The sequence below is a fragment of the Daucus carota genome, chromosome 3 (assembly GCF_001625215.2).
Source record: "Daucus carota subsp. sativus chromosome 3, DH1 v3.0, whole genome shotgun sequence".
NCBI classification, from domain to species: Eukaryota; Viridiplantae; Streptophyta; class Magnoliopsida; order Apiales; family Apiaceae; genus Daucus; species Daucus carota.
In genome coordinates, this window is record NC_030383.2 from 54,720,051 (window position 1) to 54,737,870 (window position 17,820).

The window sequence follows — 17,820 nt, forward strand, 5'->3', positions numbered from 1 at the left end:
GTTGGGATTGCAGATGAACCTCAAAAGATGGTTCCAAAAGAAAAGAAAGACTATACTCCAGAGGACATCTCATCAATCAGCAAAGATGCAAAGGTGAAGCATCTGTTGCATAGTGCCCTTGATAATGCAATGTCTAATAGGGTGATTGGGTGCAAAACTGCTAAACAAATCTGGGATGCTCTGGAAACCAGATGTCAAGGAACTCAGGCCATTAAGAAAAACAGAAAAACAATCCTTACACAGGAGTATGAACACTTTGACTCAAAATCTGGTGAGTCCCTGACAGATCTGTATGACAGATTTGTCAAACTGCTGAATGACTTATCTCTGGTGGACAAGGAATATGATCTTGAAGACTCAAACCTCAAATTCCTTCTAGCTCTTCCTGAAAAATGGGATTTGAAAGTCACTACAATAAGAGACAATCTTGATCTTGGAGAAATGTCTCTTGATGATGTTTATGGAAGACTGAAGACTCATGAACTTGAGATGGAACAGAGGAGCAAAAGACATGGAGGAAAATCAAAGTCTGTTGCTCTGAAAGTTCAAGAGGAAGCTGCTAAGAGCAAAGGAAAAGCTCGTGTCACAAAGTCTGACATTGAGACATCAGACTCTGATGACTCAAACTCTGATGTTCCCTCAGACTCTGAAGAAAGTGATGATGAGATGATGCAGTTAGCAGCATTAATGGTGAAGAGCTTCAAGAAGTTGGCCTACAAAAAGTTTAACAAAGGCAAAAGTTTTTCAAAGAAAGACAGAAACTCTGACAGAGTTTATGACAAGAAAAACTTTAAGAAGAATGAGGGCAAAGAAGGGAAAGCTGGAAAAGCTGACAAGTATACCTGTTTCAACTGTGGTGAAAAGGGACACTTTGCATCAGAATGCAAGAAACCTAAGAAGGAAAAAGAAAAAGCTTTTATCACCAAGAAGGGAAACTGGACAGATACATCTGATTCAGAAGAAGAAGTCAATTATGCTCTGATGGCAAACACTGACAACAACTCTGAATCTGCTGCTAAGGTACCTCATTCTACTCTTGCCTTTGATACTGAAGATATAACTGAGTTAAGATTGTTTCTTAAAACTTTACATATCAGTTTTAGAGATCAGACTTTAGAGAATGAAAGATTAAAATCTGAAACTCTGAGTGTAAAGAAAAGGAATGATTTTCTAGAAAAAGAATTAGTTCAAATGTTGGAAGTTCAAAAAGAAAGAGATGATGCTGTCATTATCAAAGATGAATTATCAAAGAGGTATGCATCTCTTCAATCAGAACTTGCCAAGGAAAGAGAGATCATTAAAACATGGACTAATTCAGGCAAAACTACTCAGGATATCTTAGGTAGTGGAAACTGGAAGAAAGGACTAGGTTACACTGATAACTCAGAAGCTGAGTCATCAAAAACAGAGTTTGTTAAAAATCAAAAACCTAAGGTTAAACCTGTTAAATTTGTTGTTGAATCCTCTAAGACTAAACAATGTAGACCAAAATCAGAGATTAACAACAATTTAAAATCTGAAAAGCCCAAACAGGTTAACATAGGACTGATGACTCAGAAACAGCTTAAACATAAGCTTAAAGAGGTAAAGTCTGATGACAGAAACAAGGAGCCTAGGAAAAATAGAAATGGCAAAATTGGCATAGACAAGAGTAACAACTACATGCCTGTTCCAAATGCACCTAGGAAGACATGCCATAACTGTGGTAATACTAATCATCTTGCTAATTTTTGCAGGAAGAACAAGGACATTAACTCTTTACCTACAAAGTCTGGAGTTAGAAAAAGTAGTATTAGATATAAACCACAAGATCCATGTTTTCATTGTGGTAGTTTATGGCATTCTATTTATACTTGCAAAGAATATCATAGCCTGTATTATGATTATTATCAATTGAAACCTTCTTTAAAGGTTAATAAAAACTCTGCAAGTACAAACTCTGTTTCCAGTACAAACTCTGTTGCAAAGTCTGTTAGCTCAAACTCTGATAATAATACCGCTGCAAAAGCTAACAAACTTAATAAGGCCAAGGGATCCAAGCAAGTCTGGGTCCTTAAAACTAACAACTAGTGGTCTTTGTGATTGCAGGGCAACAGGAAGAATATCCTAGTCTTGGACAGTGGATGTTCAGGACACATGACTGGAAATAAGACCCTGCTGTCAGAGTTTGTGGAGAAGGCTGGCCCAAGTGTTTCTTATGGAGATGGCAACATAGGAAGGACTCTGGGATATGGCAACATCAATCTTGGAAATGTCATCATATCAAATGTAGCTCTTGTTCAAGGGCTGAAACACAATTTACTCTCTGTCAGTCAGATCTGTGACAGAGGATATCATGTTGATTTCTATGAAGAACACAGTGAGATAGTAAGCAAGTCAACAGGCAAAGTGGCAGTAACTGCTCACAGACATGGGAATATTTATGAAATCCACTTGCCTACAAACTCTGAAGGAAAAGCAATTTGCTTGTCTACAAGGATCTCTGCAGAAGAAAGCTGGAAATGGCACAAGAAGCTTTCACATCTAAATTTCAATTCCATAAATGAGCTTATAAAGAAAAAGCTTGTGAGAGGACTCCCTGAATCACTACTGACATCTGATGGATTGTGTGATTCATGTCAAAAAGCCAAGCAGAGAAAGACATCTTTCAAGAGTAAGACTGAATTCTCAATAAACAAACCATATCATCTTCTACATGTTGATCTATTTGGACCAGTCAATGTACCATCCATTGCAAGGAAGAAATATGCTCTTGTCATTGTTGATGAGTATACTAGATACACTTGGGTATATTTTCTTCACTCTAAAGATGAAACAGCCTTGCATCTGATGGATCATGTGACACAACTGGATCATGAATCTGAAGACAAAGTGAAAATCATTAGAAGTGATAATGGAACTGAGTTTAGAAATTCAACAATGGAAGAGTTCTGCAAAGAAAGAGGTGTAGTGCAACAGTTCTCTGCACCTGGTACACCACAGCAAAATGGTGTAGTTGAAAGGAAAAATAGAACTCTTATAGAAGCTGCCAGAACTATGCTTGATGAGGCTAAATTGCCTACTTATTTCTGGGCAGAAGCTGTTCAAACAGCATGTTTCACTCAAAATGCAACCTTGATTAATAAGCATGGCAAGACCCCATATGAGATGGTGAAGAAAAAGAAGCCAAATCTGAAGTACTTTCACATATTTGGGTGCAAATGCTTTGTATTGAAGACTCATCCAGAACAGCTTACCAAGTTTGATTTAAAAGCTGATGAAGGCATTTTTGTAGGTTATCCTATCATAACAAAGGCCTTCAGAGTCTATAATCTGAGAACCAAGGTGATCATGGAATCCATACATGTGTCATTTGATGACAAAAGAATAATGGGTCTAACAGATATGGATGATCATGAAGAACTGCATTTTGAAAATGAAGAAATATTCTCTGATTCAACAAACTCTGATGAACAGTCAAACTCTGACTGTGAACAAAACACAGCAAACTCTGGTGAAAATTCACAAGTTCATGATGATGAAGCACTTGCTGAGGGGGAGCATCAGAATGTTTCAGACTCTACTCAAGACTCATCAGAGAATGCTAACTCAAACTCATCAGAGAATATTGATTCAAACTCTGATAGCACAATTGCAGGGGGAGCTACAGAGAATAATCAGCAGAATCAGGAGAGCATGGATCAAGGGGGAGGATCCAATGATGAAAATGGTCAACTTCCACATGCAAGGAAGTGGACAAAATCTCATACACCTGATTTGATTATTGGAAATCCAGAAGCAGGTGTACAAACAAGGACAGCTACAGCCAATGAGTGTTTACATCATTGCTTTCTGTCACAAACAGAACCCAAAAAGGTGGAGGAAGCTCTTCAAGATCCTGATTGGATTCAAGCAATGCAAGAAGAGTTAAATGAATTTGAGAGAAATAAAGTCTGGACCCTAGTACCAAGACCTAAAGACAGATCAATAGTTGGTGCAAAATGGGTGTTCAAAAACAAAACTGACAGTGAGGGTGTCATTACAAGGAATAAAGCAAGGCTTGTGGCAAAAGGGTATTCACAACAGGAAGGTATTGATTATGATGAGACATTTGCTCCAGTTGCAAGATTGGAGGCAATTAGAATCTTTCTGGCCTATGCTGCACACAAGAAATTCAAAGTATTTCAGATGGATGTCAAAAGTGCTTTTCTAAATGGGAAACTGGATGAAGAGGTATATGTTGAACAACCTCCAGGCTTTGTGGATCCAAAACATCCAGACTATGTCTACAGGTTGGACAAAGCACTTTATGGACTAAAGCAGGCTCCAAGGGCATGGTATGAAACTCTAGCTCAATTTCTTCTTGAAAGTGGATTTACTAGAGGTACCATAGATAAAACTCTGTTTTATTTGAATCATGGTAATGATCTGCTATTAGTTCAAATCTATGTTGATGACATTATTTTTGGCTCCACTAATGCTAAACTCTGTCAAAGATTTGCCAAGCTCATGCAGTCTAGGTACCAAATGAGCATGATGGGGGAACTCAGTTATTTTCTGGGTTTACAAGTTGAACAGACTGAAGATGGGATTTTTATAAATCAAGCCAAGTATACCAGAAATCTTTTAAAGAAATTTGGTATGCAAGACAGTTCTGCTGCAACTACTCCTATGGCAACAGCAACAAAACTAGACAAAGATACTGGTGCATCAGTGGATATCACAAACTATAGAGGAATGATTGGATCATTGCTTTATCTGACTGCAAGTAGACCAGACATTATGTATGCCACATGTCTATGTGCAAGATTTCAGGCAGATCCAAGAGAACCTCATCTGATTGCAGTAAAGAGGATATTCAGATATCTCAAGGGAACCACATCATTGGGACTATGGTACCCTAGAGAATCAGATTTTAGTCTTATTGGATACTCTGATGCAGATTTTGCAGGTTGCAAAATTGACAGGAAAAGCACAAGTGGGAGTTGTCAATTTCTGGGTGGAAGACTAGTTTCTTGGTACAGTAAGAAGCAGAAGTCCATCTCAACATCAACAGCAGAATCAGAGTATATTGCTGCAGGCAGCTGTTGTGCTCAAATTCTTTGGATGAAGAATCAACTGTTGGACTATGGGTTATCCTTCTCTAAAATTCCTATTTATTGTGATAACCAAAGTGCTATTGCTATGACAGGAAATCCAGTTCAACATTCTCTGACAAAGCACATCAGTATAAGATATCATTTTATAAGGGAGCATGTGGAGGAAGGAACCATTGAACTTCACTTTGTTCCTACTGAACAGCAGCTAGCAGACATTTTCACCAAGCCATTAAGTGAAGCAACTTTTACTAGGCTGGTGAATGAGCTAGGAATGATATCAGGAACTGAGTAAACATATTGGTTAGATCTTTAAAATTTAACTTGTCAAATTTACCATATGTATTACTCACACATCTGCCATGATATACTCTGATTGATAAAATCTGATAACATTCTCTGATAATATACTCTGTTTGCTTTACTCTGATAACATTCTCTGATAATATTCTCTGATAATATTCTCTGATGCTTATAAAACTCTGAATCTTGATAAGTGATCTCATTTTTATCTTCTCTGAGACAAATCACCTATGAAGATACCATGAAGCATGTTCTGAATGAGTAATCATGAATCTCAGCTAAGTTCCTTAATCCTGATCTCAATTTTGTGCTACACTAGTTCACACTCTGCATGCTGATATCATTGAGACTCTACTACTTCACATATCTTAATTATAAGTGAGACTGATTAATTTAAATTTTCTCTCATCTACTAGACAGTGATTATAAACTCTGATGTTTTTTTTTACCTGAGACAAAACCCCCTGAAAAATAAGCATGGTACTCCTTTGAGATCTTAGATGTTAATATGACAGTGACTGGGAAGAACCAAACATTTGCTGGTATTAAGTAACTGCTAAGATTTTATAATCTATGGTGACCAGTCACAATCTCTGATTACTGGAGAAATACTAATGCAATAGTATATTTAAAGGTCGTGCCTCACTCACACTGAGAAGCGTCCTGGAAAAAAAAAAAAAAAAAAAAAAAAAAAAAAGGGGTAGATTATTTTATTAATTATCTTCAGAGTATGTCCTAGTCTAAGTTTTGAGAGTTTGAATAAATTATTCAAAGCCTACCTTATAATTACGAAATTGTGAAATTTTATATTCTCTGATTTAACATGACCACACACGCATTTCACAAGCACATTATTGAGCTATGGATTTTAGAACAAACTCTGATTCATTGACGAATATTCTGAAAATTATGTCTTTATTCTGAGGTTCGCAGAAATTTATTTTCTTTGTCTTAAATCTCAGAGTTTAAAAATTTGATCTTGATTTTTTTTTCAAATATTCAGAGAATGTGAAGAGAATGTGTTTCAAACGGATGTATTATTAGTGGGTTTACATGCACAACATTTTAATAGGAGAACGTGTAATCAGCATTTATTACTGCGCATGTTTTACTGCACTCATGATGATTACTCTCGTTTCTCTATCCCACTAACATTCATCTACCAGTTACATTTTGACAGGTGTCTAATTGAACAAAAAGCCCATGCGTACTCAGTTCAACAAAATCTGAAGAGTTTTTCAGATCAGATTTTATTGCTTATTATTCAATTTTACACTTACTCTCTACTTTCACTTTCTAACCAACACTCTTACACTCTGTTCTCTGCAAATTCAAACCTTCGTCTACACACTTCCTCAAACATCTTCTTCTCATAATCTCTGTTCTAATGGCCACTACAGCTTTTATCTTGGCAGGTGTTGAATTCGTTCCTAATAACTATGCAGCCATCCTTGATACTGCTGAGGCCCCAAGGGATTATCATCCCTTTCAGCGATTCTTGGCACAAAGTGTCATCGGTACAGCTCTCACCGCTCCTGCAAGACTTTCAGGAAGCCAAATCATCAGCTTTTGGAGGACGGGTACATATGACAATGGTGGTGCAGATGGATCACCATCAATTGTGTTTTCCTATGATGGGGAGGAGTATGCAGTTACTCCAGCAACAGTCCGTCAGGCACTCAACTTGCCAGAACATCCTGCATACATTACAAATGGAGATGCAAATCTCAGAACAATGATGCTTGATTTGGGGTACTACGAATCTCTGGATAAACTGGGTCAGCTGAAGCGTCCATGGCTCAATAAGGAGTGGAGTTTTTTCTTTGATTGCATTACTAGAGCTTTCCAGAAGAAATCTACCAACTGGGATGCTATTCCAATGGACATGCTCCAAATCGGGTATTCTCTGATCTATTCTACTGCTTTTGATTTTGGTAGATTAGTTCTTAGAAATATTGGTGAAAGAATGCTTGAGAACAGAAAAGTCATTTATTTCTCAAGATTTTGTCAATTGTTGTTTAATGCCACTGTTGGAGAAGTAGATTTTGATGCTGCAGATGAGATCAAACCTTTTAAACTTCATAAAAGGGCTTTTAAGGATCTCATATCTAAAGATGAGAAGAGACCAGTTCTCAGGCCTCTGCAAATCCCAGCTCCATTCAGGGCAAGGCTGAATCTTCCTCAGGAACCACAACCACAGCCTCAACAATCTCAACCACAACATCCTACCTCTCCCACAGTCACCAGAAAACCCAGATCATCAACTACAAAACCATCCAAATCAATAAAGTCTGATGACCAACCCTCTACAACAAAAACCAGAACCTCTGTCGATACACAAGTTCTACAGACAAACTCTGATGTCCCAGTAAACTCTGAAGCTGCTTCTCCTCCAAAGCAGAAGAAAAGAAGAAGGCTTGTTGCAGCATATGACTTTGATGATCTTGAACCTGCACAAGATGTAAACTCTGAACCTACACCTACAACAACCAATGAACCTGCTCAGTCTAGTCCTCAACAAAAACCAGCTAGATTCAAAAGAAGGGCACACAAGCCAAAGAGAGCCAAGATTCCAGAATCTGAAATTACTGATTTCACTATCCAAGAAGAGCAAACACCATCAAGCCCAATTCCTGTTGATCCTTCTCAAGCTCTGATGGTGGAACCTCTTCAAGCTGTTCCTATCACTGATGCCACACCATTATCTCCTACAACATCTCCTAAAGCATCTCCTACAGCATCTGTAGTAGATGAAGAGATCAGGTGTGATGAACCAGTTACTGCTGAAGCTGGAGCAACTCAGTCTGATTGTCAAATTCCACTATCTGATCATGGTCAAATTCCTCAATCTCCAATGAAAATTCCAGAGGATGCCATTGTTCATGATACAGCTCCAGAGAACTACAGGTCTGATGTAGTTGATGAAACTGACAAAGTAGCTGTGAAAGCGTTACAAACTCTTGCTCAGACTGGTGAAGAGCCCATCAAGTCACAGTCTGAAGATAAAGGAAAATCTGCTCAGGATAATGTGGAGAAAGTTGCAGATCCTGTTCCTGCAGATGAAAAAGCAAACTCTGATCCTGAGGATGATACCAGTTCAGATACTGACAAGGATGACAATGCTGAAATCCCTTTGACACAACAGAAATGGGAGTCTACTAGCCAGTTCATTGCAAGGCTACAAACTCTGAATACAGCCTCTGAGCCACTCCCAAGGGATCTTCAGGTTGATCCACCAAATGAAGTCTGGGATAAACTCTGGTTGAGTCACCAGCACTCCTTGGAAACACCTAAAGCTGAAGAGTTCTTAGCTATGGCAGAGAAGAGAATTACAAACTCTGATGTTATGTCAAGCCTCAAGGGCACAATTCTATATCTGAAGACATTTCATCCTGCTCATGCCCAGACATCTAAATCCATTGATAGTCTAAGAACAGAGGTGGCAAAGGTCAAGGAGACAAATGACCTGGAAAAGAAAAGGACCATCAATCCTATGAAAGAAAGTGTACAGAAGCTGGTCACTACAAATGAATCTCTTAACCAAAGGATGACCTTGATTGAATCCAATCAAGAAAAGATGTCCAAACAGCTTGAAGCTATCCAAACTTCACTTTCTCTGATCACATCCATTCTGATTCCTGATGAGGATGATGTCAAAAAGGGGGAGAGAGTAGCTCAAGTCAAATGCAAGTCTACTACTCAACCTCTGAAAAGGAAGAAAAAGGATGATGATGATGATGCTGATGATTTTACAAAGCACAAAAGATTTCAAGCAGGGACTGGTGGAAGAGTTTCAAACTCTGACAGTCAGAAACAATCTAAGCAAAGCACAAAGTCTGGTCCAACTCACAACATCACATCTGGATCTAAGCAAAGACCAGTGACTGGATCAGACAAACCCATGACTGATGAAGAGCTTGCTAGATTGATTTTTGAACAAGAAAATCCAGAAGCAAATTTGGATTTGGAGTTGATTGCTGCAGAAGAAGAAGAACTAAAGAAAGAACATGCTGAAGCAATAAAGTCAGGAAAAATCCAAAAGCCTGCAAAGTCAACTACCAAGCCAAAAGAAAAAGGAATACTGATCAAAGAAGCTACTGTTGCTGATCAGAGTTTACCAATCAAGAAGGTATACTCTGAAGATGAATACACCTCCAAGGGTAAAAACAAAGTAGATGAACATCTGGAAAAAGGATGGGAAAAGAAGAAGCCTACAACCTCTGACAAGGATCAAGTTGTAAGGGAAGAGAAAACAGAAGCTGCAATCTCTGACAAAGCTCATGTTGCAGAACCTCAAAAAGAAAGACTGACCTCTGACACAGCTCAAGTCAATAAGGAAGCAAAGAAAGACACAGTCTCTGACAAAGCTCAAGCTGTGTTCAAACCAACAACTACACCACTGGCTGGATTTGCAAAACCCACTCTGATGACTGAAATAAGTTTTGAAAAAGACTCAATTAAACCATTCTCTCATCAAAAGGCAGGAAGAGATAAAGGAGGGCTGGGATCCAAGTATGAAAAATTTGATCAGAGTATAGGATCAAGACCAGATGACCCCTCATCTCTCTGTGCTCCCAAGACTGGAGTATTGCAAGACAAAATGGATAAACTTGATTCAGTCCAGTTGGTAAAGAATGACAGAGGAGATAATATCCTTATCTACTTCATGTCTGATGGAACAGTGTTTAGAGTGCTTGAAGCAGATCTATATGCTAAACACTGGGAGGAATTGAGATATGTATCATACATATTTCAAGTGAAGAACAAGTCAGGACAACACATCTCCAGCCTGTTAAAAGATCAAATCAGAAGGAAGATGGGGATTACAGGAAACAAGAATGCTGGACCTTTCATTCCCAAATATCTTAATCATAAAGGACAGCTGGTGGAGATGAAGAAAAATTCAGCAAAGATTGAAACGATAGGTGGAATCAGAACTCTTGCATTTAATGAAGAGTCTGATAAAGCTTACAATATAAGGCTGGATAGAGACTTGAAGAAGAACAAGATCTATGATCTCAGAGCTGCAATTTATCAAACTGGAGTTTCAGATCCAGAGCTGAGAGAGATCAAGAGACAAATGATTACAGTGCTTGAAGAAGCTGAAAAAGAACTCCTCAGAGAGTATCTAAAGACAGCAAATGGTGTCTATGCAGCTAAGGAATAAAGTATCTGTAAGTTTTAAAAGTTTTCTGTTATATAGTTAAACTCTGTTGCATTTGACTTAAATGTTTTGACATCAATTATATGTTAACTTGCACATAATTTATTTATGCACAAGTTGGGGGAGATTGTTAGATATAATTGATGATTACTGATGTTCTTAAGGTTTGTTTTAGAACAGGAATCATCAGAGTTTAAACTGGAAGCTGATCAGAGTTTAGTAAAGTCTGACAGAGTTTAAATAAAGTCTGATCAGAGTTTACATAGTCAAGACTCGACAGAGTTTACACGTGGAAAGAGCTCAGAAGCGGATATACTTCAAGGAAGGATAGAAGCTGAGGAGTGATTTGCTGACTATGGAAACTAAACAGAAAACTGGAGCAATCTTTGATTGATAGATTTATTAGCTGATTTATAGGATATCAAATCAGAGATTGATTTTGTAACTGTGTCTATATAAACACAGATTAGGGTTACTCTATAGGAGTCGAGTTATCGAGTATATTGTTAAGAACCCTAGCAGCTCTTAGTGATAATATATAAATCACTGAGAGAGTTTTTGTAACCTACTAAGCTTTGTGAATAAGAGTTTACTGCTTTCAATCTCTTATATTGTCGAATTGTGTTATTGATTGTGTTCACTATATCTGTTTATATAGTGAGTTTATAGGACCTAACAAGATAAATTTTTTATTTATAAATATTAAATAGGTAATGGCTAGTGGTTACCCGAAAGTTTGGAAATTTGAGAAGATGCTAATGATTTAAGCAACAAGTGCTGAAGTTCAATTTTTTTGACACACCTAAATCTGAGTTTAGGACATCGTTCAGGTAAGTTATAGGTAAGAGCAACTTCAATAGGTTATCTAAACTTGCTCCTAAACTTACATTTAGGTAACGTACTAAGAAAAAGCACTCCAACACTCTCTTAGTGGTTACTTAAATCACTGGTACAACTCAGATCTCCTAGCCATTACCTATTTATAAGTAACCTCCAGCCATTACCTATTTACTACTCTCTCCGTTTCAAATTAGATGTCCACTTTAGAAAAATCACACAGTTTAAGAAAAGTAGTTGTTCACAAATTAATTGCATTAAATAATCAAAATATGTGGAGTGAGATTAATCTAGGAAATATAAATAAGAGATATGTGGAGTAGAGTTGACTTTGGAAATATGATTTTGCATTGAAAGTTGAAGTGGACAACTAATTTGAAACAAAAAATTTTCTTGAAAGTGGACATGTAAATTGAAACGGAGGGAGTATTTATGAATAAAATAATCCTCTCTCTTCTTCTTTCTTTGTCTTTTCCCTACTTTTCCCCTTCTCTCTCTCAAATTTATTATTAAAATAATCTTAGCAGAACAAATATAGGGATTGTTATTGAAGTTTGACACTAAAAATAGATTATCTAAATCCCTGAGACTCACTGGGATTCATTATTTTTCCTAATTTTATATTATTAATAAGTAACGAGATAGATAATCTGCCCGAGTTGCTCTAAGTTATTGCACTTGCTCTAATATCGGATTGTTTTCCCTTAACCATTGCTCACTGACTTGACACAAAGACACACAAAAACCATGTCCACCTCTCGGCCATCGCAACGCCCGCTCGATCTCGACATCACAATCGTCTCCGCCAAGCACCTCAAGAACGTCAACTGGCGCAACGGCCCTCTCAAGCCTTACGTCATCTTCTGGACCGACCCGGACCGTCGTCTCGCCACCAAGTCCGACGATTCCGGGTCGACCCGACCCGTGTGGAACGAGCAATTCATCCTGCCCCTCACTCTCTCTCCTCTCGATTCTACCCTCACTCTAGAAATCTTCCACTCCAAGCCGCTCGAGTCGGCTAAGCCGCTCGTGGGTATTCTCCGCTTCCCGATTAGAAACCTGGTTGACTCGGCTGACTCGGACGAGTCGGGGAAGCTCAGGACGTTCGAGCTCCGACGCCCCTCGGGTCGGCCTCAGGGGAAGATCCGACTGAAACTATCCATTAAAGAACGTGTTTTGCCGGATTACCAAACTGCCCCTCAGGGTGGGTATTATTACTCTTCTGCCCCTCCGCTCTCCGGTCCACGTGGCTACCCGCCGGTTCATTCTCCACCTCCACCTCCTCCGGCTCCGTATGGATACGTGCCGGATCCTTATTCGGGTTATTACCCGAGCTATTACACCCAGCAGCAAGCTCTTCCACCTCCACCGCCTTCTCCGAGGCCTTATTATGATACTCGATTTACTGGAGCTCCTAGCGCCCCTGTCGATTACGCACCACCGAGGCCTTCGAGGATGGGAGTAGGGAGTGGAGTGGCAATGGGAGCTGTGGCGGGGGCGCTTGGCGGTTTGGCATTGGAGGAAGGGTTGAAGTATGAAGAGGAGAAAATCGCGGAACGTGTTGAGACGGACGTGAATGCTAGGGATGAGTACAGGGATTATCGAAGTGAGTATTAATGATTTTATGATTTATGGATATTGACGTGTTAGTTTGCTAATTTAAGGTTTAATTGGAGAAATGTTTGTATATAAATTTCATATCTTTGTGTGTGTTTTCAATAGTCTATGAATGATAACCTGTTTCCGTTGTATGGATTTATGTGTGAAGCAATAAATTTAAACTATTGTATAACATGCATTTTGATTACAAGTTGATAAATTGTTCCGTTTTATGATTTGGTTCCGGAGTTACTTTGGTTACATAGATCTGAATTGTGTGTATCTTTTCTATGTTACCTGCCACCTGGGAATAAGAGCAAGTAAATTGAACTTCTTCTATAAATTTGGATTAAGTGATAGAAGAGTAGGATTAGTTGTATTTTTGTATCCTGAAGTCAAATAACATCCAAAACGGACCTGCTCTACTCAAATATCTTCAACTAGTTCCTAATAGCAAGATCCTCTAAATTGACCTGCTCAACCGAAACATTTTCAACTAGTCCCTGGCAGTGACTTACACTTTGCCTTAACAGCACTTGAATGGAATGGAATGAGGGAGAGTGGAATGATATTTGTACTCTTAAGTTTTGGGTGATCGGAAAAGATGTATATAATTTTCATTATTTCATTCCTTCCATCCCAAACTATTTGAAATAGAAATTTAACCCACTTGTTTAAAGGAATATTCATTCCACTTGGTCATGTTTCTCTGCAATCTTTATCATATAGATTTAGACCCACTCATCTTTAGTCACTATTTTCTCATGCCTTCTTCTTTCTCGATAAAACGTTTTTATAATTTTTCATTCCATTATCTCCTCGTTCTGGTCCATCCAAGTAAAAACAACCTAAAGCTAAACGTTCACTTGGATAGAATGGAATGAGGGAAGAATGAAATGAAATTTACACTCGTAGTTGGAGGTGATTAGAGAAAATATCTATAATTTTCATTACTTTGATCATTCTATTCCAAATTTTTTGAACTAGAAATCTAACCCACATATTTTGGAAGGAATGATCATCATGTTTCCCTACAACCTTCATCATAAAAAATTTAGACTCACTAATACTTGATCGATATTTTCTCATACATTCTTCGTTCTCCATAAATCTTTTTTTATAATTTTTCTTTCCATTCCATCCAAGTGAATGAAACCTAAATGTTTTGTTTAACATAATCTAGTGTTGATTAATCGATTTTATGAATCCACATGGATAGGATAAATACCTTCTACTATAATTGTGCTCATCAGTGTTATCAATTTTTGGAACTCAGGTAGTCTACAATTCTTTACGATTGTTCCCTTGAACTTTTGTTGATTGCGGATGACGAGTTAGATAATTATGTTACCGAATATTGTCATCTTTTCTATTGGTTGGCTTATAATATTGTTGCTCTAAAAACGGAACTCCAAGGACAAATTTAAGAGAGTAATATTGGCATGATGAAGGGAGTTTGTACTAAGATTATCGCTGCTTAGGTTACCTGCTCCTTAGACAACTACAAAGCTCAGCAGTCCGAATATTCTTCATCTGCATCCGTAAATTTGAAATTTTCCAGCTAGTTAAAACTATTTTGGTTTTGTTGCGCTCATCTTTTCCTTTAAATTAACCGAAGTATGGTGCAAGAAGCATGCAAGTTTTTTTTGACTGTACCTTATAATTAAAAGTGCCAGCTATAAGTTCCTTATCAGCATGATTTCTTCAGTACCGACTTCTATCGCTCTTCCTCTGCTTCCCCTTTCCCTTTACGGACACCTATATCTGGTTTAATATTCTCTTTCTGGATTTTAGTTTGACAGTTGTGGTATCAACATGGATATTGTTTTGCCAAATCATCTAGTACCCACCGTGGCCTAGCCTGATATAGCTGTGTGTTTATAATAATCAAAAGATATTAAAAAATGCTACTGATTAGATGGTCTATTTAAAACTTCCGGATTTAGTAGGTAGACTGTAATTATATGGATTTAGTAGCAAAACCTAATTAAACTTTCATAGCTATAATGATTAGTACAGAAACGCCGGAGCTTTATCAAGCATTTGTCACACTTGTGACTTGTATATGACATTGTGCGTTGTTTTTGTTAAAAAGTATATATTCTGGATTAGGAGTAATTTCTGTAGCTGGTTGTTGATTATCCTCTGGTCCTTGGCGTTGTTTGACTTACTAAAATGCTACCTGTAAAATTATCAGTGGTATGTCACATTCTTACCAGGGGATGGTTCTCGCCATACTTACCAATTAAAACAGCTTGTTGCTTTTGTTATTTAAAGCTAGATTGGTTCTTGTTAAAAGCCAAGCTCATTCAATAATGTAATAACTTCGGAATATCTATTTTGCACATATCTGTTTGTGGTTTCTTTCTTCTGAAATTACGGGGAAGCAGTTTTCATAATGTGGGAATATTTGCAAGTTTTTTTGTACTTAGTAGATATTTTCAAGTCTTCATCTTTCTAAAATCATGAGTTAACTTAGTCGAGTAGGACAGTGATGTGTATAGATAAATATCCTGTGTATTATAAAGAGTAGGAGGTTTTCATCGGTGGTCAGTCATTATCTCTGTATAAAAAAACATTGTGGACTCTAATCCTATCCTCTAATTCTAATATAATAGTAACATATTGTTATTTATCTGATTTAAAATTACCAGAATGGTAATACACCAAATGGTCCAAATTTGCCTATTATTTCACAAAGTCTCGCGGCGTTCTTACTTTGTTTCTTTTGCCTCATCGTCTTGAATTCCAGTCTCTCCACCCTGGTTTAGTGGTTTTGTCTCGCTTACTAATTTACAAGCATTATTCCCATTTCACATCATAACTTCTTTTAATTTCATTGCTATTTGTTCAGAATACATTCTTTAGTATTACGCAGGGTTACAACTTACAACTGCAATTAAAATTTGTATTTAGGCTAGTCCGTGGAGTATTCATCGAATTGAAACGGAACAAAAATTTATATCGGGTTCATATGAAGCAAATATGAGAAGAACTGTTTGTTAGATCATTTTCGGTTTATATTTAATACAGTTAGTATTCTATGAGTCCATAGATAAACTGGAGTCTTGAAATGCTATTCATAATTAGTTTAATTTAATTATAAATAATATTTTTGATTATCATAATTTATATATAATTATCATTTATAAATATTACTCCTATCAAGTATCAATATTAATTAATCATCAACATCCTTCAACTTTAACAATCCTTCAACTTTAACAATAATTACGATCATTTTTCTGCTTGTTAATTATTTTGTTAAATATAATTTTAATTTATCGGATGTTTGAAACTATTATATGATAAAAAAAATTGGAATTGAAATCATTTCATTATAATTTATGCAATTTTAGAAAGTGTTACTGCAAGATTCCAACGTAAACGTGAATTTACTATATAACTTTTCTGATATTTAATATGATTAAATGATTTAACAAATACTGGCCCGTAAGAAGTTAAATTCATTTATATCCGTCCTGAATCAAATGAGCTCATCAATTTGAGTTCATAATTTAAGAGGTAATTAGATAGTTTAAATTTTATTTTAATAAATAAAAGAAATTAAATATGAAATTTTAATTTTGGACACATAATGTAAGAAGCATTATCGTTTAGTTAGTTAATTAACTCATCCAAATAAGAACCCGAGAAAACATTAAACAGGGGGTGTATTCGATTGAGATTTTAAATTTTTTTTTTCATTCATGAAATCCGAGGGTATTCGACTGTGATGGTCTGAAATCCATTAAAATTTTAGGGTATTCAATTGGGATTTTAAATTATGTTACAAAATCTTGTGATATTCAATTAGGATTTTCAATTATGTTTTGAAATCGGATGGTATTCAATTGAGATTGTTTAAAATCCATTAAAATCTAATGGTATTCAAATGCTGATGGATCTATTTAAATTTCATAAAATGGTGGATTTTGTGGGATTTTTCGATGTATTTTAAGTTTTTTGAAATCCCACCAAAATACATGAGATTTTGAAGTATTGTGCTTAAATCCTAAATAATGCATATCAACTCTGCGATATTTTATCAAAAATTCACATAAAACAAAAATCATATACAATTTATTAAAATGTATAGACTAAAAACAATCGATTGAAATTCCAACTATACATGGAAGCAATTTCAATCTAGGACGCCCGGGAGTAGCCCAATCTCCCAAATATCCAAATAGTTGCCTTTATTTTTCTTTATAAGGCCAGGCCCAAGAAAAGTAGGTGACAGACATATGATGTTCAAAATCAATCCTTGAACCCAAATTATTTTGGTTGCATTTCACGAGCATTGATTTATTTGGGAATTCGGGAATTACGTGTTGCTGACTTGCTGTGACTCATGGCTGACATACTAATGGCAACTGAATTGTCTCGATAAATTTCGCAAAACTCCAACATAGTCTAAGCTCTACTATAATATTTTTTGTTACTTTTACGAATTCGAGGACAAACGGCACGGTACTCCCTCAATCTTTTTTTAAAGTTGTTATATTTGTAAAAAAGATTGTCTCTAAATAATTTTCTCATATTTACTCCAATAGATATTTATGCATAACTTTTCATATTTATCTTTAGTTAGTTTCAATATTTGACTTTACCACTAGTATGTACACTTATTACTTAAGTACCATTTAATACAATAAATAAGGTCATGCATGGAAATGACTTGACATTTAATTTTTCTTAATATATGTGTTTTTTGCAAATGCGACCATTAAAAAAGGACGGATGGAGTATTTTTTGTTCAGTTTTTTTTATGAAAACAAATAAGTACAAAATTTGATAAGTATATATTGTTTTGATTGAATCACTCTTTTTAATAATTAT

At 36.5% G+C, this 17,820-nt stretch overlaps 1 protein-coding gene across 1 annotated transcript; it reads left to right on the forward strand.

Annotated features, from left to right (window-relative positions):
• The first annotated feature begins 12,040 nt into the window (after positions 1–12,040).
• Positions 12,041–13,171, forward strand: LOC108215048 (protein SRC2). The gene has a single exon (XM_017387376.2). It carries the CDS (start codon positions 12,127–12,129, stop codon positions 12,994–12,996), a length of 870 nt encoding a protein of 289 aa, XP_017242865.1. The 5' UTR covers positions 12,041–12,126; the 3' UTR covers positions 12,997–13,171.
• The last annotated feature ends 4,649 nt before the right edge of the window (positions 13,172–17,820 follow it).

What these genes read in the sequence shown, in the direction of transcription:
- LOC108215048 (XM_017387376.2), top strand. Translation starts at nt 12,127, where the DNA reads ATGTCCACCTCTCGGCCATCGCAACGCCCGCTCGATCTCGACATCACA.